Raw genomic sequence first — 27,615 nt, 5'->3', positions numbered from 1 at the left:
AAGAGAAACGGGACTCTTTCAGACAAACTACATTCAGCATGAAGTACAAGAAACCCATTTATTGATACAGTGAAACTGTACAGACTTAAATATTACAATACAAAGAGGTGCACGATGGGAAAGACAAGAGTGTAGTATGATGGAAGGTCAGGCCACCTCCTCCATGTAGTCAGCACCGTGACTCTGACTGAGCTGAGAGACGCTCAGGTCCTGAGTGGTTTCATCGAACTGAACAACAAAACAAACAAGAGGGTTTCATTTAAAAATGGGACTAAAGGCAGCAGGAGAGACGGACGCTGGAAGTGTGATCACCTTATCGCTGTTGTCAGGACCCTCAATGGAAACCTCCTCGATCTCCTCCCCGATACTCAGCTCACTCTTGGAAAGGTCTGACCGATGACTGAACAAACAAACAGCAGGCGAACAAAGTCAGAAAGATTCTACACGGTATCTACTGCATTTCAGTCCAGTACTTTGCAGGGCTTTTTTTTTTCTTCCACATGACAGTCAAAAAATTATATACATAAATGTTTTCCTTCAGGACTGCAGTGTGGTGGACTAGTCGACTGGTTCAGTTTCCTCTCATCTGACCAAATTTGGCTTGTTTGAACAATGGCTAATTTTGCTTTCATAAGGAGAAAAGCGCTACATCGACAGCATTCTGGGATTAATCCATCATTTATGACAGTGGGAGGGACAGACTAGCTGTGAACGGCTCCACTTTGTCACAACTGGCCCAAGCTGATGGAGACTTATTTAACGTTTACTGAACATTCACTCATAGTCAACTCCAAATGGACACCATGTCAATGAAGTTGGCAGAGCAACTACACTTAGTTAAAACAAATGGCCAAAAAAGATCAAGTGTAAACTTTGCAAACAGCAGATTTTATATTACACAATAGTTCTTGAGTTTGAATCCCGAGTTCAGATAACTATTTTCAGAAATCATATGAAGGTGCAGGTGCACACTGGTCTGCTCCAACTCTGTTATCATGGGAGTAACCGGGTTAAAATGATTTAATATGCTGCAAACATTTAATTCTAGGTCTATTTAAAACTCATTTAGTGCACTATGGCCTATTTAGTTCATCTACAGATGACACATATTGTTTTTATTCCCTGTGAGAGCTGGTACAATTTCAGTCAACCAAGATCTACTTTGGTGCACTACAACTCCAGTTCTTCTTTGTCAAATATGACAGTAAACTACTGCTTGACAATTCCCAACATTTCTCAAGAAGACAATCAGCAGACTGATTCAATAAAGAAAACAGGGCTTCCACCCTCTTCCCAAAGCAATTTTCCAGGACACTTCCAGCGATCTAAAGCTTTTGGTGTTGGATGGGAATCAAGCCCCAGACTAAAAGTTCTCCTTTAAATTGTGTGTTAATCCGTGACTACAGGACGACAACATCTGTGGGCCAGTTGAGGTCTGAATGGACAAAATATGGTCAAGTCATGGAAGTTGGTTTACGGCTTAACTTGGATTTCTGACAGCCTCTCTGAACAACAACACTCCAGTTTTGATTTTATTTGACATGTCATTATCTCCACCCACCTCTGTGACGTGGTTCAGGGTCCATTCAAAGCCCACAGGACATTTAACTATTTGTCTCATTCTTCAGGAGGTGTGTGAAACAATCATTAGTTGCAGCTCTGAAAGGTTTCTTCCCTCAGAGGTAACATGGAGTTTTTGACCAGCAGCAGCTCAGAGCTCTGGATGTAAAGCACCTTATTTCAGTCAATGTGTCTGCAGTATCTCTATGCGTCGGGTAACTTTGCAATCTTCCACTCCGTTGTAGAGATTCAGTAAAACTGTGTAAGAATCACCTCATCACCCACAAATTCATCAGCCCATGCTGGTTTGTTTCCATGTGCGAGCCATGACGATGGGAACCAGGCCCGGCTCAAACAAACAAACAAACAAGAATGATGCTGTAAGAGTGATTTCATTTGTGAACAACTCAGGATACATCCAGCTGTTAGTTTCACTCTGTTCTGCTGACGGACAGCCAGTGGCAGTAAGAATGGAAGTGAACAAGACCAGAACCAGTAAATAAACAAGGATTATAAATTGACAAACACGGTGAATGTTTTTCTTTCACTATAAAATATTTACAGAGCACTTTTTTTTGCACTATTTCCTCGTTGTTAATAGACGACACTGATCAGACTGAGTGGAAAGAAAACTCCATCTGTAGCCTCAGAAATTCACTAAATGTTGACTAAAACCTAGAAATGCGCCATTACATAAAAAGGACAACACCACATTTCATTAGTCTTACCTATTAAAGTCGTCGTCGTATTCAACGTCATCATCTGGAAACAAAGTTTAGTATGTTTAGTCACATTCAGCTCTACAAGACTCAGTCTGTACATGTTAACAACATCTTTTGAAACCTTTACGTGGAATCAACACTTTTTTGCCTTTTAAAAACCTCATACACACATGCATTTGTAACTTTATCAATTTCATGTTTCACCTGTTCAACTGAATTCATCAAATAATAAAAATAATCCATACATCAGCCACATAATAAAAAAAGGAAGAGTGCAGCTCAGAGGTTCTGTACAGGCGACTGACTGCTGATATGTATGAAAAGGTAACAATAAAACCAACAGGAGGAACAGAACATGTCAAAACATTCAATAAATAAAAGAAAAGCACCGAAGTTCATGTTAAGTTGCGCCAAAAGTTGCATAAAGTTTGAGTCTTTTTGTCTCAAACTCCAGCTGTCACATTACAGTAAATTTTGATGCAAACATCTAGACGCAGTTAGTTTATTGTGTCTCTATATTCATTAACACCCTCAGTGTTTCTACACGACAGCACAGAAGCTGAACCTTACCTAAGTGTAGAGATCCGGTTTTGTCACTCTGAGCCTTGAAGCCCTTTTCTCTGGAGTTGGATGCTCCTGGAGGACAGAAGAAAACTTGTTTTATCTTTGAACTTGGGCTGCACAGTGGTGTAGTGGTTAGCACTTTCACCTTGCAGCAAGAAGGTCCCTGGTTCGCGTTCCGGCTTTCCCGGGATCTTTCTGCATGGAGTTTGCATGTTCTCCCTGTGCATGCGTGGGTTTTCTCCGGGTACTCCGGCTTCCTCCCACAGTCCAAAAATATGCTGAGGTTAATTGATCATTCTAAATTGCCCGTAGGTGTGAATGTGAGAGTGATTGTTTGTCTTTGTATGTAGCCCTGTGACAGACTGGCGACCTGTCTAGGGTGTCCCCTGCCTTCGCCCGAGTCAGCTGGGATAGACTCCAGCCCCCCCCCATGACCCTAGTGAGGATTAAGCGGTGTATAGATAATGGATGGATCTTTGAACTTCAGGCAATCATAAGATGTGTGCAGCCTCTCGACAGTTAATACCAGCTTTCATCCAGAGGGGCTGCAGACATTCATGGACTAAGGGCTGATTGTCGGATCCTGTATTCAGCATTTTTTAGGGTTCTGATACAATGGACAAATATCAAAGGACACAAATTTGGCTTGGATGCAGCTGCTTCCTTCTATTTGTAGTCATTCTGTCGTCCTGAGCACATTCCAAACTGGATTAGTTACGAGTAATAGCCTGTCCACACTACAGGATAAATGTTAAAAAGTTCTCTTTCAACTGAACAGACAGAAAAACAAAGATATTTTAGCAAAGATTTGTGGAGAAAATCTAAATTTTCCCCATTCTCACCGCAAAAGTATATCACTTTCAAGTATCAGTTTTCAGTCTCTTTCATTTCTGATAATCAGTATCAGTTATCAGCCACATTGGGTGACCCTTTCCCCTGAACACGAACTACGACAATCTTTAACCGCCATCTTCTGTACAGGAAATGTACTTTCCACAGCTGCAATACGATGGTTCGAACACCTCGTTCTATTCAATCTTTCTACTCTAAAGGCTTATTTGTACGTCTTTGCAATGTAACAGCACATTGGGAGTTTAAACAGATTTTCAGCTGCAGACTACAGCAGATTACATTTAAGACTTTTTCAGCTGTTTTTATATCACAGAGAAATACTTGTAGGAGGGAAGGAGTAGCACACTCAGATCATCACATTTTTTCCAATGCTTCATCATCTGCATCTGTCAGTAGTTTCTGGTTATATAACAAACACTTTACTCAGAAGAGCAACAGCAGAAAATTAATCCAATTGTTGTTCTGGATGAAGTCCAGGATCTGAAGGCTAAAGTGTCAGAGCATATACATTTCACTGTAGCCACACCAAGAAACACAACTACTGTTACTGTCTATAGGAAGTCTGAAGACACATTTATGACTTTTCAAATGAAATTCAAGACTTTTTAATACCTTCTTAAACCATTTTTTCCAAGCCCTTGCAGATCCTGTCTGCACATACCTAGAATTAGACTTTAAAAGCAGAACACCACAACTTTCAAAGTAGGACAGTCAATGTCTGTAATGTATCTGTTTACCAAATAGACATGTTTTAAATAGGACAAAATTTACATCAAGTTTGGTGCATCAAATAAGGACAGACTTTACACTGTCGATTAGAGTCTTAAGGAAGTTTGAAATGTTTAGCAACAAATCTAACCGTTTCTGCTGTGGCTCTGCTCTGACATGCTGCTTCCTCCTCCTCCTCCTCCTCCTCCTCTTCCTCCTGCTCTCTGGGCCTCAGACAAGGAACCTGCCGGACTCCCTCCAGTCGCCGACGTCTCCACCTTCCTGGAGAAGAAAAGACAGTAAATATTTGTGCACTATTTGATTTTATTGACTGCTGTGAAAATGTCAGAAGATGCTCACTAGGAAGCTACTTCTACTCAAACACCCTCAGAATTATGGTTCAAACTGAGGAAAACATGAGGAACTGAGAGCTGATTAGGCATCAAACACATAAAAAATGGACTGAAGACACTTGCTCGCCTTGCAGCATTACAAACAACACAACTCTGAAAATGCTGCAGGTGGAGATGTTTTATATATATATATTCATATAGTTCATTTCAGTGGTTCCCAACCTGAGGGGTCAGATAAATCTGAGGGGTCGTCAGATGATTGAAAGGAGAAGAAAGTTCTACACAAATCCGTTTTCAGGCTTTAGAGTTCTCTTGCATCATTAAAGCTCTAATTATCCATTATTATATCTAATAGTCCCCTGATTCATTTTACAGCTAATTATTTACTTAATAAAACTTCAATAATGCTGAAAAACATTGTCACAACATCCTGGAGTGTGACGTTCTCAAATCAGCCACTCAAATTGTGCTTATTTAGGACGTCATGCAATAAATGCAACACTAAATGCTGAATATAAAGAATGAAAAGGAGCATGTTTAATTAAAAAAAGCATAAAAGAGGAACAATAAGAAAAGAAGGAATATTAATGTGAGCAGATATTTGTGCTATTGTCTGAACAACATGCAAAGTATTACCTTCATTCGTGTCACAAGGAAAATCAATATATCACATTTACGAGTGTTGAAACAGTGAATTATTTGGGTTCTTTATATGATAAAGTGACTACATTATTCTATCATTCTACTTTGAACAGATCAGTGAACTGAAAGTTCTGACTTTGCAGGACCAGAATCTCAAAACAAACAGCACTTTCACTGAGCATGACTAAAAACTAGGACATAAAGCAGATCTGCTTAAAATATTCCCATATTTACTCTAAGTTTGGTACATGCGAGTACAAATTTTCATAAAAGCAACTCTGCTAGTTCCCTCCTTCTGTTTCAGGCTTTACTCTGCCTTCAAACGGAGGAGTCATTAACCAATCAACTGATCAAAGATGGACACAGAAAGAGAGACGATTCCACCTGAAGCTCACCTGAGCTCAGCGCTGTGACTGTGATCAGAGAGAGGATCGTCTCGCTCGACCTCTGAGTCACCAGCCAGGACAGAAAGACTGAGACCAGAGAGAGAGGGAGGAGGAAGAGGAGGGAGAAGACGAAGAGAAGGGGAACACAAAAGAAATAAAAGGGGAAGTAAAGACAGAGTCAATGCACGTCATATTTGTATTTCTTTACTTTTCACTGATGTAATCCATTCACCTGTCTTGAATCTAAAGCTGCCTCTAGAATAAGTGTCAAATGTCTAATAGTGGTCCTCAGCGCTCCTCTCAGTCCGAGGCACAGGAACACTCGGTGTTCTGAGCAGCCATGCAGAAAGTCTGTCACATTTGTACCTATCAGGACAGTTTAGTGTCAAGTTTCTGTCCGCTTGTTTTCTCTTGTCCTGGATGTAAAAACAGGAGCGAGAAGAAGCCCCGAGATGCTCTGCTGACTCTCTCAGCTCAGCAACCCACTTTCCCCTCACAGATCATTAAAGTTTCAGGCCGACGGCAAAGCGTAATCTGACTCAGTTACAGTTGTCCTCGTGGGACCGACGCTGACATGGACACTTGTTTTCCTCCACGTCTCTTAGCGCTAATAGGACGCCGCTTGCTCTGAACCCACAACGTCAAACAGAGTAATCTGAGCCAGTCAGCTGAGCAGCTCCGAGTTCAGTCTCTGACCACTTCACACGTTAGTCGGCGAACATTAACACCAGAGAAACAGTCGAACAGGACTTTAACTGTGAGCAGTGACACAGTTAAAAGGAAAGAACCTCCTAATTTCTTCTTCCCTGGTGCATGCTGGGAAATCGACAGCACAGCAACAACAACACAAATTTTCAGAGGTTTGTCTGCGGTTGGTAAGTTAGGCGGCGCTCACATGAGCAAAGATAAACTTTACTGTTGGTCAATTGATCAGTGATTAACAGATTTATCAGGCTGGGACTGAGCTGACAGGCATTCTGCTGCTTTCAACAGGCTTCAGGTCTAATTTCATTTCATGAAAAACATGGTTTAGGAGCTACAGAAGCACAAACAGAGACTTTAGCTTGTGATTCTGAGAAGGTCGAGGTGGCCATCAACCAATCATCTAGTCTCAAGAGGACCAGGGTGACAACACCAGCTGATTAATGTTATGAAAATGAGTTTAATATCAATAGGGGTGTTTTATTTCCAATGGATTTTTGAAAATTGTTAAAGTTTTCCTCTGTGTGTACATGTCACACCAATAGTGAGTCTCCCACTGGCATGGATACAGTAACTTACACATTTATTTACACTTTGAGAGGAAATGAAATTGGTGATTTATTCTATTTAGTTTAAAAATGGACAATGCTTGATTTTTGACAAAATTTTCCAAACTGTCAAAATACGCACAAATTTTCCACCTAATTGCAGAGAACTGCAGCGTCTCCAGAACCTCGTCAGTTTTGTCACCTCATGTGAACGCCACCTGATGACCTGTTCACACACAGAAACATAACACTTGACCCAGAACAGGGGAAACAACCAAATAATTCATCATTGATTTATCTCTTGATTATTTTCTCAGGCTTTTCCAGTCTCAAACATCCTTCACTTACTTTCTTATAAGAAAGACATTTACAATATCTTTGCATTTGGGAACCTGAAAACAACAAATTTAGAATATTTTTGCCAAATAAAAACATCAGAAATTACTAATCATCATCAAATCAGTTGCAAATTTCAACAAGTTGTTGCTCTGGAACTTGTATTTTCAGTTGTTTTTCCTGAGTGAGGTCCCTCTATGTGTGAACGATCTACCATCACTAGTTTTAATCAGATCAGCTGTTCAAATGAAATTAGCTGGTTACTGAATCGTCCGGCTCACTCATGCCGAGATCTGACTGTCCTGATTGGACGGAACGACGTGCACAACACTCACTCGCTGAGGCTTTTACCCCGTCTCATGGGGGAGACGACTGGCCCAGAGAAACTCTCCTCCCTCAGGGGGACAAGGCTACAGGGTGAGGAAGGGAGGACAGGGAAAGAAAGAAGGGCAGGACAGAGAAACATGAGGAGAACAGAACAGGCAGACCAGTGGAAGTACGAGGACACTGAAAGCAGAGCAGGAACAGGAATCTGCAGGTGGGAGAGCAGCGTGAAGCAGAGATATGTGGACAGGTGAGACGAGCTCTGTAGAACAGAGAGAACTGCAGGAACATGAAAGACGAGAGAACAAGAAGGAAACTATAAAGGAACATTAAGCGCCACCTTTCAGGAATTATTTCTTATTCTAAGAGACTCAAAGAGGAAAATATATCTTCTTTATTTTCCTCAACCTCTGAAGAGCTTCGCTTTTTGACGGCTTTCCTGCAGACTCTTTACATTTTGTGCTCACAGGTGTGATACTCACTCCTTGTGACTGCTGGTCTTCTCTGAAGAGTCCTTTTCTCCAAACAGAGAGCTTTGACTTCAGAGGCAGCAGAGAAACAAAGAATAAACCAACTAAGATGCAAACATCCACCACTGAGTCTGTGGATCATTTTATAATCGTATGAAACGTACTCAGATGTGTTTGTGAATGTTGGTTATGATCACTGTATTCTAGGTAACAGTCTGGTGTGAGGACTAGTTCTATGTTGGATCCAGTCTGTAGAGTCTACTGGTTGTTTTTTGTTATTAAACACCAAAGGAGGAAAAGGAAGATTGTTGCGAACAAGGAGAAAAATGATAAATTTCATTAATATTCTTCAGAAATGTTACTAATATTTTATTTTTATTACATTCTAATAATATTTTTTAGATTTTGGGATATGTTATTGATTTTTTGGTGGGATGTTTAACAATGTTTTTGTCTTGTGAGACATTTTATTAATATTTTTTTGGGGGGTATTTTATCTTTTTTTTCCTTTTGGGACACTTTCGCAGCACATAACTATTTTTTGTAGCATTTTACAAAAATAAATCAATATACACAATTAAATTATTATTTAAAAATTTAGTAAATATATTTCAGTGCATTTTATTAAATCTTTCCAAAATTTTCCAACATTTTAACATCTTAATAGAACATTCACAATAATCAGCTGCTCATTTTCAGGCTGGACCTGTATGTTGTCAACACTAATAATAGTGTTGATTCATTTTGAAGTTGCCACGTAAAAGCTGTTTCTTGGCTTCTTGTCAAACAGTAGCTGATCTCAGATCTGAGCTGAAATTTGAGTTAATCATGACTTTGGTTACTTACAAATGATGAAAGCTGAGCGTGTGACATTTGGTGCTACTGACACTTTTTGGATCAGTATTTTAAACTTCAAAGACAGAAAATATTTAGCTAACAGCGATATAAAGCAGAGAAACAACTGTTCTAGTTTGAGAGGGGTTGCAACGAGCGAGCTTTTTTTTTTTTTTTTTTTTTTAAACATTTGTTTAATATATCACTAAAATTATCACCCAGCCTCTTTTGCTATTCTCCCAGAGTCACAAACAGAAAACACAAACTGAAACCAAACATTCAGATTCAGCAGTGAAAACTCTGAAGTTTTAGTCGGTGACAGTGAGTGACAAGTGAAAGGTCGGCCGTTCTCACCAGCCGTAGGTCTTCTGTGGTTTGGGCAGCGGGTCGTCGAAGAATGAATCTCCGTCGTCGGGGTCATCCTCCCCGTCTCCCTCCAGGTCCAGGTCCAGACGCTCCCTCCTCAGACCAGACGAGGACGTCCTGTTGTTGGGGGCTGGTTGCTGAAACTCTCCTTTGCCCAGAGACACCGAACGCTCCGAGTCCTGATCAACAACACAAACAAGTCCAGGTGAAGTCCTCAAAAACTTCCAGCAGCGGTGAAAAATCCCCTCCAGACTGTTGTTAGAAAGATGGTGATGAAGGATTACAGAGGAAAATGTGGCGGCAGCTGTTGCTGATTAAAGTTCTGTATGTCACTGCAGCTGAGCAACAGTTGCAGCATCCACGTCTTCATGTTATACAGCAGATGATTTACTGAAAATACCAACCAAATTTTATAAATGAATTCAACTGTAAATTGTCAAATGAAAGCTGGTATTCACTAACAAGTACAGACGGATCCCTGATGAAGAGGACGGCTGTGGAATCAGCTGCACTTTACTGTCTCACATGAAGGATTCAGTCAAACAATCATTTCTACGGATTAACAATATGATTTTTATTTATGTTTTATTTATTCGTTATTGTCTTTGGAATCAAAATGTAATTTTAAATGGTGTCTTTTCTTAATGATAAAATGATGACTAAAATGTGAATTTGTGCATTTTCTTTTTCTTGTTTCTTATCAGACAACTCCGTACCTTCAGTAAAGCTCACAACCACAACATAAAAATGTATCTCTTATGCTGTTGTCAATAGAAAGGAATTTGGTGCCTTTTAAACCTTTAAAATACTGCAGACAGGCTGATGCAGTGCAGCTGATTTCACTCAGTCTGTCTTTGTGCTGACGCTGCTTTAGTTTGAATATAAGCTTTGATCTGAAAACTTACTGCAGACTGAACTGCACTTAAAGCCGCAGATCGTCAGCCCCATTCAGATGGGATTTACATTTCAAGAGGAGGTGGGAATAAAACATTTCTGGTGCTTTAGCTCATGGTTCATGAGGGATTTTAAACTTGGTGAGGCTGGAGGATCTGGTCTGTGATAAACATGAGCATCCAGCAGAGCAAACAAAAACAGGAATGCAAATTTCTGCTTTGGAATCAGAGCAGATGGTTCAGAACCTGACGGAGAATCTTCCTGTTTTTAAGTTTTCTTTAATACCACAGGAATCCAGTGATAGTTGTCTGTGCATCCATGATAAACTGCAAACAAAAGCTGCTGACGAATAATTCTGCAGCTTCAAATGGAGATTATATTAAAATCACACACCTCCACCTGCAGAAATAAATCCTGTCTGAATGGAGCTTAAGTGCTTTTATTAAGCTGCAAATGACTGAAGCAGAAAGGTGAGTTAGTGCATCAGAGGATGACATGAATCAGGTTTCAGGAGGGAAAATATTTTCGTTTCGCACAGTCAGACTGCGTTTGTATTTTTAGGGCAGAGTCCCTGAAAGCAGCAAAATCATGTTTCCCCTCCTACTGAGCCTGGCTGTGAAGTCAGAGTGAAACCGAAGTGGGTGTGTTCTCACAGGGGCACTGGCATGTTTACCGCCTGGCACAAATGTCCAATCAGAGCAGACCAGTCAGCTGACATCATGATATCTGTTCCTGTCTGGCCTCTGCTCCACCAGCTTCAATAGTATGTCAATGACGACAGTCAGAGATGTTTGTTTTGGCGGCTGAAGATGATACTCAACTAGTTTTCATTCGACCCCTTGAATGGCTGCCACTTTATATTTCTGAACTATGAAAAATATACTAAATTAGAATAATACTGAAATAAAAAATATAATAAAATATAACAAATATATAATATAATAAAAATCATGAGAATCAGCTCCTGGAATGTTTTCTACTCTGAGCTGATAGTGAGTTAGAGGAAGGAGAGGTCAGAGATGATATCAAAGCAGCTGATGGTCAGAGTTAGTAGCAGAGGTGTTGTTTATTGTGACAGTGAATGTTAGTAAGACTCTCCTCTGCACTGCATGGTGTTACCTTGGCTGCTGTCTGACTCTGTCCTCTGTGATTTTGGCCTTTATACCTGGGGATCTGTGCACGACAGGGACAGCAGCCATAAGATCTACACACCTGACACTGAGCTACCATGCTAGCATCACTATGCACACCGTACAATGAGTTAACATGATAACATCAGCTCTCATCAACAGACGCTAAGCTAACACGGACTCGCGACACTGAGCAAACGTGCTAATATCAGCTCCACACACCTTACAATGAGCTAACATATTAACATCAGCCCTACTCATCTGATACTCAGCAAACATGCCAGCATCTGCTCTCCACACCTGACACTGAGCTAACAGTGAATAGCCAGAGGGGCTGAGAGGGTCATTGGAGTTTCCCTCCCCAATGTCCAAGAACTCTTCGAGAGCCGCTACAGGAGCAGGGCACTGAACTCTGCCAGGGACTCCTCACACCCTCCCCATAAACTCTTTGAACTGCTGCCATCAGGCAAACGTTTCCGGAGCATCAAAGGCAGAACCACCAGAATGATCAACAGCTTCATTCCACAAGCTATCAAATGCTGAACTGCTGATCCGGATATGCACACACTTCTGCACCTTAATCTAATTCAGTATTTTTAGTTTCAGTATTTAAATTATTTATTATTCCACAAGGTCATTTTACATCAGACTGCTGCTATGGACATTTAATAACAAATTAACTGCCAATTTTGTTAAAACGTCTCAGGGATATGTATATGTGTGTGGGATGGAGAGGTGTGTGATTACATAAGTGTGCGTGTTCTTAACTTAATTGCTTTAATTGGATCCTGGATAATCACTCTCTCATCTTGCCTGAACTACTGTTGTATGTACAGCTAAATGACAATAAAACTTGATTTGATTTGGAACATCCTTCTCCACATCTGACACTAAGCTAGCATGCTAACATCAGCGCTATAATACCTCCCAACCAGCTAACATCAGTTGTCCACACCTTACAATGAGCTAACATGCTAATATCAACTTTACACACCTTACAATGAGCTAACATGCTAATATCAACTCTACACACCCGACACTGATTAACATGCTAACATCATGTTTACAGACCTGTTACTGAGCTAACACGCCAATATCAACTCGACACACCTTACACTGAGCTAACATGCTAACATCAACTCTACACACCTTACACTGAGCTAACATGCTAATATCAGCTCTACACATCCGACACTGATTAACATGCTAACATCAGGTTTACAGACCTGTTACTGAGTTAACACGCTAATCTCAGCTCTACACACCTGACGCTAAACTGACATGCTAGGTACGCTCTGCCATAAAGTTGACTTTCACAACACCGAGAACGTTTTAGCACTTAAATAAATTTAGTGAGATACTAGGTGTCTAATTATCTCTGCATATTCATCTGCTTATGGTGGTTTGTTTTAAAATAGAGCAGGATGAAATAAATCAAAATTATCTTTTCAGTACACACAACAAGCAGAAACAGCAGGATGGACAAATTTTACCTGCACCTGGTTTGACCAGACATACCTTGCTGGCAGATGGAGAGCGGATTTTCTCTTCAGGAATCTGACTCTGAGGTTGACTGACATCAGAGTCCTGAACAACCTGCACAAAGACAACATCAACACAGGAGAAAATGTCTTTTTGTCACCAACATTAATAAAGTGACCACCACTTTCAGTCCTCCGAAAAACAATCAGATGTTTGGATAGAAGATCCTGCGCAACGGCTGGTTAACTGCAGGACATTCACTTCATTATATTTGCAACAGAATGCACTGAACTGTTTGAGTTCAAGTTTGATTGTTGGAGATATTATCAGATCTATAATATGTAATGAAGGAAAACTACAACATCAGATCGGGTTGTTTAAAATCCACTGATATGGAAAAATCAACACTAACTGTAATTATTAAAGGAGCAGTCCAACATTTCAAAAACTCTTCATTTTATCCAAATGTCTACAAATGATCACATGAACTGGATTTACTGTCATTTCAGTTTTTCCTGTGTGTGTGTGGAACTGAACAGGAAGCCGCTAAACACAATTTTTTTCTCCTCTAAGATTCTTTTGAAGGATTTTCAGAGGCCTGAAGAGTATAAATCACAAAATACCTTAACATAGAAAGGAAATTCAATGTAAAATTTGTATTTTTTCTTTCCAAGCTCCCATTAGACATCTTGAGACTGCTCAAGCTTTTCTGGGGAATATTTTGTGTGTTTTACAAGTTTCAGATGTGAGGACTTTCATGTCTGCATTTTCAGGTCAGGGATGGGTTTGAAACAAAAAATACGACATATAAATCAGACACAAGCAGCTGTACATCTCAGACTGTGAAAACATTGGAACCTGATGTCCTGTACTGATGGGAATTTCGGCTCTTTTAAGAGAGCCGGTTCTTATGGCTCGGCTCACTAAAAAGAGTCGGCTCTTTTGGCTCTCAATTTTCTGTTGCTTAAATTAATTTATAACCAAAAATAATTTAAATTGTTGTGTAATTAATTTCTAACGTACAAAACATACATTACATGAAATGTTTATTATTTATATTGCTTATTAAACTCAGCATGGAATAGAGGGCTACAAAAACTTTAAAAATTACAAAAACCCATCTCAATTTGACAAAAATATCCAACCTCTGACTGTATAATATTCATAAACTTCCCACTATTTACAGTGAAACAATATGCAGAAGCTGAGAGAATCACTCATAATCAGTCATAGCCTTCTGCACAAACTGTCTCAGACTCTGGACTGTAGGTCTAGGCGGTTGTGGTGGCGAACCTTTTCACTGGTAGCGCCTTGTCACAGGCAAAACACATCACTTGCTGAACATTTTCTTATCGATAGACATAACATTTTACAATGTTCCCTAAATGCCCCACATTGCAGGCATCGGCGGTGCTCAGACAGGTGCGTGACCAAAAGTGACCTTGAAAAGAGTTAAACTAGAGCATTATGTCATATTTGTCCAGTACATAACAGAGCGTTTTTTTTTTCTACAAGCGATCTTTTCTATAAGTGGAAAAAACAGCACATGTAGGTGCATTTATAAGGGTAAATACCACAGTAAAGTGGTAAGTTTAAGTACTACTTTCCACCATTATGGTTAACACAGTTGCTGTCTATACCAGTTAGAGTGACACCAATACAGCTTAATGATCATTAGCATATCACTGGCACAGTCTCAAAAAAAGGTCACTAATGCACCATACTGGGTGCAGTCTGGAGGCCTGGTGTAGATGCTGCAGCAGCAACAGTTGCAGAAGACAAACTGACACTTTCATTAGTAGCACTTGCTTGTCTTTAATAAACTTCTAAGAGTCATTTCATTTGCGACCGACAAATCACTAATGTCCTGGTTTATGTAGCTGCAGCAGCACAAAGGGCAATACAAAACTGAATATAAACTGCAAGGTGTGATGGTTGATAACTTCATTCTCAGCCACTCGCATCACTACTCTCATTACTGTGGAACAGCTGAGCCAATCACAGCGAAGTATGACAGTTCAACAAACAGAAAGAGGCCAAGATTTTCTATTAATGTCCAGGCTAAACATGTCCTGGACCTCATTCTGTACCACAAACACATCAGATGAAACTTATAGCCCGATATAACTTCAAGTAAAAGTATAAAAAGAGCATCTGAAATCAACAACTAGGAGAATCTCACCACACTTCTGCACTGATTGTAGAAACACTTGTACATTCCCAGGAAGAACTGGAAGTCTATCGCTGAAAAAAAAAACAAAAAAAAAAAACAGCAAATGGTCAGATCAACAGCCGTCACTGGGTCGAACCCAAAAGGTCCTCTCAATAGATTTTCTCAGACCTTTCATAGACTTAAAGGAAATGTGGTTAAAAACAGATGAATCTCAGCAGGTTTGACTGTTCGAAGGTGAATAAATGGACCTCCAGATTTTAAAAACGTTGATGTTACTGTAGAGGAGCATTATGGTTTTATAGTAACCAAATTGTTTTGTTTTATCATGCTGATGGAAAGCACTTTGGTCTTCTCTTATGTTGTTGTAAAGTTTTCTGTAAACAAGACTGACTGACTGACTGACTGACTGAAACTTCAATGACATTTAACTGCTATTGCAGCTTCTTTATAGAGAATATACTGAACAGCTATATGAGATCAGGTGGTGGAGCTTCTACAAAAACTTACTTTTAGAGAAGATTTTGTCTGCAGCTCTGAGCTCATCAGTGATGAACCTCTCCAACATGTTCCTGCAGGTCAAACAGAAAGTTACCCATCTGTATCAGCTTCATTCAGCTACTCTGCTGTGTGGCAAGAACCATCGAGTATTTAAGCTGTCGGACCTACAGAATTACCTTTGGAACAGATAATCCAACCAAAATGAGTACGAAGAACAGCTCATGTCTTCAATATTATAATGCCTTAGCCTCAGCACACCATTTTTGTCTATACTTTCGACTTCATAAAGGTCAGATCCCATTGTAGTAACAATTAAAACAGGAAGCAAGGTGACTGCAGCATTTGTTTGTAACATTAACATTTAAATTGCCAAAAGTCAAAGTTCGAGAGAGGTGTGATCAGGTTTGACAGCTGAACATCAGGAAACAACCTCACAAATGTCAGATTTTGATTCAAACGTTGCTGAACTATTGCTGAATGAGACACAAAAGAGCCTCAAAAACAAGTATTTGGCAGAATGTTCATTTTGAAGCTCCCAAAGATTTCCAATCTGTCAGGATGACTTTCAGAGAATGAGTCTAATCTGATGCTGTAGAAAACGGGCACATTTCCATGTGCTTGGCTCTTTGGTTTTGATTTAAATGTCTCACTGAGGGTAAAGAAGAAATAAGCTAAATATTTTTTTACTTGTTCAAACTGGGGAACAAATCTGTGAAGACGCTCATCAGATCTTCTGTTAGAACAGAGCCGCTCCGGTCCTGCAGGTGGAAACAAAGGATGACAATAACACCTACAGTAAGAACACTGACTGTGATCGGTCAGACACTGACGAGGTCAAACACAGGTAGCCACATTGTCTCATTCACCTTGTCGTAAAAGTCAAATTTCTTCCGGGCATGTGCGATCTGTTTCTGAGGGAGGTCCTGTGAGAAAAAGGAGAGATTTTGTTAAGGATTAAGCAATCTGTGACCTCTTGTTCACCTCTCAGAGTTTGTTTATTTTAACTTTCGTGTGCTACAGTAAACGCTGATGCTCGTATTCAATCCTGTGGCTTGGTGAGAATTGTTGCATAACAGGCAACCACAATGAGCCACAAATCACCCATAAAATGCTGAGCTCCTTTATTCATCGACATCTGCCGACATTATCACACCTGCTGAGGATGACATTCTGTTGTAGCTGTAACCAGAGCTGACATTATTACAGGCTGTACTTGATGCACATGTTAACCGATTCTTGTTTATTCGAGCCACAACATACACAGCATGCAGCAGAAAAGTTGGCTGTTACAAGCAACATCTTCGGTATTATTTTAACGGATAATTCAGTTCAACCTGGCATATTTCTCTTTAATGTCAAGATCAAGATATAGCTCATTGTCCCTTTGGAAAATGGATGTTCCAGGCAGACAGTTTTTGTGTTTCTTTTCAGCTAGACTTATGCATAAATAAGAATCTTAAAAAATTGCAGGGTACTCATGCTTTTTGCACCTGGTTTAAGTTGTTTTGTGAGATTTCTTGTTTCATTGCAGCTCAAAGGTCAAGAGTGCAAAATTTGACACAACAGACACATTAAAGAGCCCATATTCTGCTTTATGGGTTTTCCCCCATTATACAGCTGCAGGAAGAAGAGGTGCTGCAACAATGTATTAGAAATGTGTTTATAAACATTAAAGCACGTAAACTAATTTTAATAAACCCCCAAAATTTAATTATAAACCTGAAAATGTGCATACTGTGAGCTCTGTAATAGGTAATGCATCACACTGAAAATTTAAATGAAAATGAAATACTTTGTCAGCACTGCATGTGATGTTAATCATTGTGTCACCACATAAACGTGCACAGCCCACAAGCACTTACAGCCAGGGGTCAAACCGGGCAGGAAACCGCCACAGCTCCACTTGTCTCTGAGCGATAACAACTCTCACACTTCCTCTTTCAGCCTGCCTCGCTCTGACTCAAATGCAGACTGTCCTTTTTCTCTGCCTTTTTTAGACAGCTGCAGCATCACACAGCAGCTGGATCAATACTGGATCCCCACACTGGGAGGCACAGCAGCAGTCTCTTCATTGTGATCTGACTGCAGCCTTGTCAAGCTAAATGTTTTCCTGCACAGTCAGAGAGCTGAACTGCTGCAGTGAAAGGTTTAGGAACAAAGACGAGCTAAATTTCATCAGAGTTCTTTTTTGTTTTTTGACAAATACTGTTTTCTCTGCAGAAGCACGTAAGTTTCTAATCTATGGATTATTATAGGAAGGTTTCAGCAGGGAATATATGTGAACACTTAAGTTGATAAAAACAAGGCAATAGATAATTGGTCTTAATAAAAACACCCAATAATGTACCAGACTGTAGCTGCCTCGCTGCAAAACACTTTTGTTTTTATATTCTGCATCAATTTTACTGTGAAAAATAAAATAAAAATGAGAGTAGATTTATGACAAATCTAACAGCAGCAGCATCACAAAAAGCTACATGCACAGAACACACATTTTCACTGGAACCTTCAACTGAGGAAAAACTGTGACGACAAAGAGTAAACCATTAGTTTAGACTGCTAGCTGGGTTTCAACTCAGTGAAATGACAGAATGTTCACACATAAAACTGCTGGGGCCCAATGTTGGAGACCAGACCCACCTTCTCAGACTAACAGACCGTCCTCTGACCAAAAATGAGCAACTACCAGCTAACCAATGACAGTCAGTCATACTGGCTCTAAACCCAGCTGGTTTCCTGTTTCTAAAATCATTAACCAATTATAAATTAATCATGACATTCCCAAAGATTTCCTTCTTCTATCTGAATGATTAATAAAACACTCGAATGAAGCTATGAGGACATCTCAGTATTAATCGCAGGCTGACAAAGAAGCATAGCGGTGGAAGCAATGGAGGCAGCATAAGCAGCGATCGTAAGAGTGGTAGCAGCGGTGAGAACAGTAGTACTATTACTGTCTGTCCATTGCATGATCTGACAGCAGAAAGTGAAGCTTCAGCAGCAGAAACCAGGACACGCTGAGATCAACAGGAAACCATAGTTCCACCTCTTCCACCTACTGAGAGTGCAACACCCGAAGACCCAGATCTCAACACCCAACAAGACCCATATCTCTCAACACACACACTGGCACACACTCCGACACACACTCCGACGCACGCACGCACGCACGCACGCACTCACACACACCTACTGTTGAGAAGCAGCAGCACCAGCGATTAACATGGACGACTTTAACATTTGCATTGCCAAGACAAGAAAGCGCCACTTTACAGTCAGACGAGTTTAAAAAACAGCAACAGAAAATGTCTCCAACAACACTGTGACACATTAAAGCTCACCTTGGGGATGTTTCCACCTTTGTTTCCCTGTTCACACACAGACACAAAGAAAGGAGAGAAATTATGAAACACGATAGTTTGTCACTAGTTTTACGACCTGCGGTGATATCATACCTTCTGGCACAATGAATTTAATGTGAGCCAGATTGGTCCATTTGTTCCTCACCTCAGCGGCGACGTCTGTTTTGTCTTTGTGTCGTCCTTTCCTGACGAGCTCCAGCAGCACCGGAGAGTTCTTGTTCAGCTCCGATTCGGACAGACCCAGCTCTCTGCAGACCAGATCCCGGCTGTCCAGACCGTTGAGCTGCACACAAACACCGACAGTCAGATGTTTAAGGCCTGCTGCTGTCCGTGCATCAGCTACAACACTGACATTATTGATGTTTTACAACTTTCAACTAGTTTATATAAATATTTTGAATGATTATTAATAAGAATTTGGACATTTTCATAAGCAAACATGTGTTTCCTGACAACTTTAGTTTTTTTTAATACATGATGAGAACCCTCGCATGTGGTTTGAAAGAGCAGCGTGCCAGCTCAACATTTACAGTAAGTTTCTACATAACCTCAAACCTTTCTGAAACTAATCAGGCGACAGATAAGCTGAGAGATCTGTGAGAAGATGCCAATCATACACCTCATCTGAAACTTAAAGTTTGACAATGTTACAATGGGTTTTTGTTTATCTACTGGGTTTACCTTCTCCAGTTTCTCTTAGGCCTATGAGAAGTCTCTCCATCTTTGAATGTTGTTTAGAATTACATATTACATAATAGCCTAAATTGATGCTGTGTGTGTTCATAGAGCTCAGTTTGCATTCATACTGTGGCAATTTGGAGGCAGAACTTGACCATTTACGTATTTAACTACATTACCTAAAGATAGTTCAATAATTTAGCTGTCATTTCAACTATTCTATCAATTACCTACAACAAGTATTCAGATCTGTACACTGCTAATTCAAGCTGAGAGTTTCGGTTGTTACTTTATATCAACATGTTGTCACATTGATCAGATCCTGGATGTTACTGTGAATTGTGACACTTGTATCTGTATCCATGAACAACATTCACACAGGACTATGCTAGATGGTTTACGCCGACAGAGATAGCCCATATTGTTAGAGCTTTTGCTAAAATACATATCGAGCATTCATTTTATTTTAGCACTAATCATCTCTTATCATGACTTCTCTATTGTCTACTGTACATGTAGCACTTAACCAAAGTTATGTTGACCGAACTGTCTCTCAGTTACATTCAGTCAGCATTTACCATTTCACCACTTTTGTTTGAGGCCTACAGCCCTTATCTACTACCTAGAGCAGGGGTCTCAAATATGCAGCCTGTGGACCAAAACCGGCCCGCCAGAGGGTCCAATCCAGTTGGTCTTTGTAAAGTGTAATAATTACAGAGAAGACATTAACTGCAAATTTTAAATTTGAAAAAAAAATACAAATTTAAAATAATTTTTAAACCTTGAAAAGATGTTTTGATCATAAAGTAAAATACTATATTGCTCATTGTTCTTTTGTCATTTTGTGTCCCATTTTTGTAATATTTTGTATCATTTTTGTAGTTTTTTTTGTCTTTTTTGTCTATTTTTTGTCATTTTGTTTCTTGCGTTTGTCATTTTTTGTCTTGTTTGTGTCATTTGTCCATTTTTTGGTGCTTTCTAACTTTTTTGTCTAATTTTTTCTCTTTTGTGTTTTTTTCGTGTAGTTTGCCTAATTTTTTTGTCATTTTGTTTCTTGCTTTTGTCATTTTGTGTCTCATTTTTGTAATATTTTGTCTTGTTTTTGTTGTTGTTTTTGTCAGACTTTTGTCATTTTGATTATAAAGTAAAATAGTATATCATTCAGTTCCAGATAACCAAATGTTTTTCTCCTTTACTCTGTGATCTGTAAGTTTTAATGTGTAAATGATAAACTGAGGCATAAAACTGTTGAAATCGAATGTATTTTTATTCAAAAATTTCAGGTTATTCAAAATGTTTAGTAAAAAGATAGTTTCTTAAATGTGAATATTTTCAGAATGTACTTTCTTGCACTAAAACAAAGGTAAAATTTGGAGTTGTGGTTATTTCTAGGTTATTATGTTATGATTTTACTGGTCCGGTCCACTGGAGATCAAATTGGGCTGAATGTGGCCCCAGAACTAAGATGAGTCTGAGCCCCCTGACCTACAGCATCTAAATGAATCCAACTCTTTCAATTATCTACCTATTTCTTTATGCCAGCTGTTCTCTATTCTCTGCTGCTACCTACTTTAAACGTACTCTCAAACATCACAGTTGCAGCTGATTCAAGGCACACCTTTTCTTTTACATCAAGCTGTAATTTCTGCTTTGTTTATTATTATTATTATTATTATTATTATCATCGTCTTTCATGGAAAGTGCAGAAGTATCCCTGCGTACGAGTACAGGTGCTGGTTGGGAATTTTTGAAGTAGAGTACTATTTAGAGCCCTTGAACACACCACCAAACACTAGATGCCGATAGTAAGAGAGTGTACGATGGATGATGATTAACCCAGTATCATGTTGTTTTTGTTGTTTCATGCATCTTATACAATGTTTTAACAAAAAAAAAACTAAATTTTGTGGCTGTTCACAGCTAATTTCGAATTATGACGTACACTTGCTCTACTTAAGCACCTGTTTTGCAGAGTTTCCTGCTAATTTTAGACTTAAAGGACAGATAACGTGTTCCCACAAGTCCACTCGCTCAGCAGATAGCAATAGCTTGTCTCTCCACCTGCTGCTCTTTCTCTTGCAAAATGGTGATGATATTTGTAATAAATGTAGTGTTTTTGCAGCATTGAAAGTGAGGAATTAGCCCCTGCTAGCTCCCGATAAACAGCCAATATCAAATTGGCATTTAACTGGCCAGTTATTTGAGCTATCACTTCTAAAGCTATTCTCTACAATAGTGACAGCCTGTTAGAGGAGCAAAGGTCATTTGGACAAAAATAAAGGTGACTTATCATTGATATTAAACATAAACCATCAGCGGTAACATGAAGTACAGAGGTTCTATGGTTACTGGCCCTATAAGACTAAATCACTGAGTATTTCTGACCTTCATCAGAGTTAAGCATACAACATGTCCTTGTGTGTTTCTAAGCATTACTGTGTTCAAACAACACATTCAACGGAAGCCATCACATAGCAGTAACACGTCACTGCGTGATCTAAGTTTCACACCCACAAACCACTGAAATAAATTAGTCACACTGTGGTCACATCAGCGTCTTTGTGTCTGAGCATGCATTAACTAATTCACTACACGGTTCTAAGTTTTATAAGGCTCTACCCATCACTAGCACAAATTTACTGGGGTCCCGAGGGCTGTAATATGATGGACGTTTGGCATAGCTGGGCTTTCTTTGTGTAAGTCGACTCAACAAAACCTAAAACCTCAGTCAGAGGTAACAGGTGTCATGAAGGTGGTTTTCAACTGTCTTTGTTAACTCAGGCTTTCTGCTTCAGACTCTGTGCAGGTTCACATGAAAGAGGGCTTTCGTTGCATCATCTGACTCTTCCTCTGCACAAAATGAACCGATGGTGTGTCAAAAGTCAGTCCACAGGTTGTTATAAAGGAGGACAATGAGGATTATAAAAATATAGAACAGTAGAAAACACTGCTACTGCAAATGATGTAAAACAGGAATGCTGGTAGACGTGTGTTAATATATTTATTTTACTGATCAGTGCAGCTGCACATTTCTAACTGACTCCTGCACAATAGACTTCAAACTTAGTCGATTTAAATATGATATTTTATTGAAGTGCATTAAGGTCTGAAACTGTCCCATAGTGCAGGATATAACTTCAATTTTTGTTATTGATTAAATATTCGCTCTAATAAAGAATAATCCATTTTCTAAACTCTGCTCTATCAGCTGCAGTGCTCATAAAGAATCGTCAGCAAACGTTTTGGTTGAACGAATACGCTCCTTCCAATCTGAAACTCTGAACATAACCTGCTCTAGACCGCAGCATCAGGTACCATGGTGATCTGGTAGTTTAGAAGAGCTCCACCTTCTTGACACTGAAAACTCTGACTTGTAGCTCAACACACCATTTGTGGTACAGCCCTCAGGTTTGCCATTTGTTTTATCTGAGTGTTTATTCTCTTTAAATTGAAGCCTTCTGGAACAAAAACTCTACGGCTACTAGTTCCACCTGGAACATTTTAGCAGTGCATTAGTGGTTGTCAATCAGCCACAGTATGTTAGCAGATTTTGCCTTTAAAGTTGTGGGAGCTGTTATGAATCTGTGCGATGTGTTATTTCACACTCGTTTTCACAGTGGAGCTCAGGTAAACAAGATAAAAGAGGCTTCAATACTGTTCCAAACAGCACTGATATGATGAAAGGGAGGTCAGGGGATAATATGCTGAAACCACTGAAGCTTGTTGTTATAGTATTAGCTGTACAGAAACTCACCGAGTTGATCTCCGGCTGGAACACAGCGAGGCTGAAGTCCAGGTTAAACACCTGCAGGAAGTCCACGATCAGACTGGCGACTAGGCGTCCTGCAGAGACATGAAGCCGGTTCAAAGATGTACGAGCAGAGAAACATATCCAAAATTTCACAATAAAAATTAAAACTCTCAATTTAAGCCATTGTAGTATTTCGATTATCAAATATCAGTGTCAGGAGCATCATCAGACATTAGCCTGGTGCTGTATTTTAAAGACAATTCAACAATAAAACACTGACAGTAAGGCGGCAATTAATGTCCATTCTTGTTAAAGATCAATCAGCCAATTATTTTCTCATGTTGTCAACTAAACATTTTGTTAGAAAACTGGAACTGAACAATCTAGTATTATACTTTTACTTTTAAACAACTCGTCATGGTCTAGAAATTATTTAAAATTTACAGTTGTACAAATTTACAATTTACAGTTAATGTCTTCTCTGTAATTTTTACACTTTGCAAAGTAGTCCCGCGGGGCGAAATGGACCATCTGGTCAGCCGGTTTTGGACTGTGGGCCGTATGTTTCACACCCCTGGTAAAAATAATCAGAGTAGATGAGCCGAGGTGGTGACGTGATCAAGTACGGCGGTGTTCCAATTGCATCTTAACGATGCGTTCTCGCGTTCTTGGTAGTCCGTATTTGCCAAGTACACAAGTACGGACTTGCACAACGGCCCACGCAGTTTGTGCACCGCGAAAAACAGGCCGACGTTAAAACAATGGTTCAGCTAATTAGTTCCGCTTAGACGGACCTTTTCCTCCCAGTTGCTCGCACCCCCCCTTGCCATGCCTCCGCCCCACTATTTGAGAAGCACTGCATTAGTTGGACTGGTAGATTGGTGCTGTCAAGGTTGGGATCAAATGAAATAACCAATCTGATTTATGACACTAAAACTAACTTCCAGCAGTTAGATCACCGACAGTTGCCTGATTAAGCATCCATGCTTCTGACAGGCTAAAAACCTCATTAGAATAACTGCTCTAGATCAGTTTAACTTGGAGGATTAAAGGAAAAGGTTGGCCAAACTCTGACATATGTGCAGCCAGCTCCTCCAACATCAATGTATTGGGCATTATCTTGTGATTAAAGGAACTATTAAATGCTTAATTACAAGATAAAGTCACCCATAGTCACTCAAGTATAACTGTGTCTATTTGTGAGGTTTCACTTGTCTCAGCCTGAAACAGCAGTGTTCTCTGGGCAGAACTGTGGTTCTCCCGTAACTCAGATAACCCCTGAACTGCGAATAACCTGCCAAATATGAGATTAGACTGATGTGGAGGCTCTGAGCTGTCTGATGGTGCCACGGTGCCTCCCTGTGGTTGCATACATGGACTACAACAACAGCCATTCACTATGTAAATAACTGACCTGTGTCATAATGAGATACAGTAGGAAATAAGCTTAATATAGTCTGTCCATTATTTATTCTTTTAAAAAGAGCAAATGAATACAGGAAGGAAAAAATTAACAAGAGAGTGGAAAAAATGATTAAACCAAAAAGCACAGATTTGGTGCTTGAACCATGAAATTAAAAGACAAACTCACCGTCTTTAGTGTTGAGACATTTCTTCAGGTTTTCATTGATGAGTGGAGTTTTGTTCTGAGGATGATAGAGGAGGATACTTACATGACATTCAGCAAAGACACAAGAAACACCTGAACTGTGAATATAATCAGTACAAAGAGTCACCTCCAGTTTGTCCTGCTCCTCCATGGCCAAAAAAACTGCTGCCCTCATCTCTGCCTGTAGGAACAAACAGGAAACAAACACAGTCGAATTTTATTCAATGTGTCCTTTATCATTACATTCACACACAATTGTAATGTCTTGGTGGTATTCTGATTAGAGCTGCAAAGGTTAGTTGAGGAGTCAATAATTTGATCAACTGAGAATAAATAAGAAACTCATTTAAGCAATTTTTCGAGCAGAAAATCTAGTACAGCAAGTCAACATATCTTTCTCTGATGTGTTGATTCATTTTTTTTTCTCTGTCATATTAAATAATTACACACTAAATATTTGTGTAGTTTTGGGCTTTAGGTCAAATAAAGCATGTTATGGTGTCATCTTGAGTGCTGGGAAATTACAATAGTCACCTTTCACTATTCACAAAAGTTTTTCTTGGTTTATTGAAAGTAAAAGACAGTTTAATTTCCTTCAGTTTGTATTTCTTTTTTGGAAAAAAGATGAGTCAACTGAGAAATCATAAAAGAACAACTGTGACTGGTAGAATAAATAACAAATCAAAAACTGCTTTGGTTACAAGAAACGATAAAATTTCACAAAGACAAACTTTTGCTGCTACCGCAGACATAAAGTTATGTGTTTTTGTACATTATGAGTTTCTGACCCAGATAAAGGCAGCTACAGTGGTGCATCTTTGGAAATAATCATTAGACCACTGCCATGCAATTTCTTCTCAAGGTTGCATCACACAGCTGTTTATATAAGAAGCATATGGACAAAAAACGGTAACTCAGAAAAATTCTCTATTATATTATAACATATTACACTTATAAGCATAATTTATTTCACGTATTCGATTATTATAAGACTTTATAATGCTGTAATTACATTACCACTATGATAACATTTAAAACGTATTAATAAAGAGAGCTGGTTGTGTAGACTTGGAAAAGAAACCAAGTGATCTAATAATTATTGCCAAAGCTGTATATGCAGCTTTAACAAACAGCTCACAATTAGTTTCTGGCAGTAAACCTGTTCATTTAACTTGAACGGGATTTCCTGAATAAATGAAAGTTAGCTATTCGGCTAGCAAAGTAACTAGCTAACTCCAAGTTTAGAACCACAACACTAGCTACGACAGCTAACCACAGCCAACTATCGCTGAAGTTTTACTGGTTGTGTTTGTTTCCGAACGAACACTTTTTAAATTGCCTGAAATTGTTATAAAACCCCTTTTACAATTATAATAAAACTTTAAAGCACAACCGTCAACTTGAACTGATGTCACTGTAATTTCAGACTGCTAGCTGAGCTAGCGTTAGCCTAGCATAGCGAACCGGCGGTCCGCCTGACTTTAAACGAGTTAAGCGTTTATTATAGACCTTGAGCTTGTTGAGTACTCCACTGTTCTCCAGATTCTGGATGAGCAGGTCCCTCAGCTCGGTGTCGTCTTCTGCAGCTGACATGTTTAACTGAAGCTAAGCTAACTGCTGCTGTCACGACAACCTACCAAAACAAACAACCCGGAACTAGCTCTTCTTCGTGTGCTTTCTCTGCACATTATGCTTTTCTTCTTCTTCGTTGGTTTATCTGTTTATTTCCACCACCTGCTGGATAGGATGGAAAAATCAAGACAGTTATAAGTAAATAAGCCACCACTTTTGAAACAACAGACTTTGAAACGAAGTGCTTTCATATCGAGATACAAGATTACTAAAACTTATTTGACTCGTTTAAACATTGAGGTCAGAAAAGCACCTGGTAGAGAACTATAAAAATTAATTTCTCTTGTTATATTGAATATTTGTTTGAAGTATCACACTTTAAACACATTCCACGAGTTTTCTTAACAACCTGCTGCAGATGTTTCTTCCCTTAGTGTTGATGTCCAGTCCCTTTGGTACACATTATATTACATCACATCACATCACATCACATCACATCACATCACATCACATCACATCACATAGTATGATCCCAGTCAGTGCATCTTGCCTGTTCTGTTCTGTTCTGCATTTGGCTTTCAGACACTTGAATCCAGCTCTGTTCTGCCGTCTGTAGCTGGAGCTGACTTCGATCTCTTCCTTAGTGCTTTTAAAAGTTGAAGTTCAACCCAGTCTTGATCAGACACACAGCAGTTGTACTCCTTTAACAACACTACCATCTATTTCCTTTCCTTTGCCCTTTCTGGCCAGATTCTGCCTTTCCACTGAAATGAAACACAACTCACAGCCTCTGATCACAGATGGAGGCTTTCTCACCAGTAATTATTCTCAATCGATTAATTATTCTGCCCTCTCTTCAACTCACTTCAGCTATTATTGATTGTCTGGAAGGATCACTGAGAGGAACAGAAGAGTTTATTTCCAGAGTCCTGAAGGAGGTCAAACTCCCAGTCAAGAGGCTGATCAGTACAGTGTGTAACTGTTTAATGATTGACAACAAATGCCATGATGCAGCTGCAGCTTTTGTTTAGCAGACTGATTTACTAGACATCAGCTCTGACTAAATAATTAGATTTAATAAAAATTGTTAGAAATGTTC

At 39.4% G+C, this 27,615-nt stretch overlaps 1 protein-coding gene across 8 annotated transcripts; it reads right to left on the bottom strand.

Annotated features, from left to right (window-relative positions):
- Positions 1-44: 44 nt before the first annotated feature.
- Positions 45-26,611, bottom strand: cep43 (centrosomal protein 43). 8 transcript variants are annotated; one of them, XM_055016118.1, is made up of 22 exons: positions 26,454-26,611; positions 25,072-25,125; positions 24,927-24,981; positions 23,339-23,427; positions 19,052-19,189; positions 18,886-18,912; positions 16,411-16,467; positions 16,232-16,302; positions 15,554-15,615; positions 15,056-15,117; positions 12,910-12,987; positions 11,381-11,434; positions 9,356-9,546; positions 8,180-8,236; positions 7,709-7,783; positions 5,797-5,874; positions 4,558-4,688; positions 2,992-3,099; positions 2,853-2,918; positions 2,289-2,322; positions 313-400; positions 45-228 (listed from the first exon to the last, which is right to left on the bottom strand). In XM_055016118.1, exons 1-22 carry the CDS (start codon positions 26,535-26,537, stop codon positions 148-150), a joined length of 1,740 nt encoding a protein of 579 aa, XP_054872093.1. In that variant the 5' UTR covers positions 26,538-26,611; the 3' UTR covers positions 45-147. The 8 variants fall into 8 exon arrangements, with proteins under 8 accessions (XP_054872093.1, XP_023129794.1, XP_054872096.1 ...); XM_023274026.3 differs by lacking the exon at positions 2,992-3,099; XM_055016121.1 differs by lacking the exon at positions 7,709-7,783.
- Between the last annotated feature and the right edge of the window lie 1,004 nt (positions 26,612-27,615).

Source organism: Amphiprion ocellaris, chromosome 12 (assembly GCF_022539595.1).
Source record: "Amphiprion ocellaris isolate individual 3 ecotype Okinawa chromosome 12, ASM2253959v1, whole genome shotgun sequence".
Lineage (NCBI taxonomy): Eukaryota > Metazoa > Chordata > Actinopteri > Pomacentridae > Amphiprion > Amphiprion ocellaris.
This window is presented reverse-complemented; position numbering and strand designations above follow the sequence as displayed.

Coding starts and splice junctions, on each gene's coding strand:
- cep43 (XM_055016118.1), bottom strand. CDS start 26,537: ATGTCAGCTGCAGAAGACGACACCGAGCTGAGGGACCTGCTCATCCAG. Junction 24,982..25,071: donor AGGAGCAGGACAAACTGGAG/GTGACTCTTTGT, acceptor TATCATCCTCAG/AACAAAACTCCACTCATCAA. Junction 401..2,288: donor TACGACGACGACTTTAATAG/GTAAGACTAATG, acceptor TTGTTTGTTCAG/TCATCGGTCAGACCTTTCCA.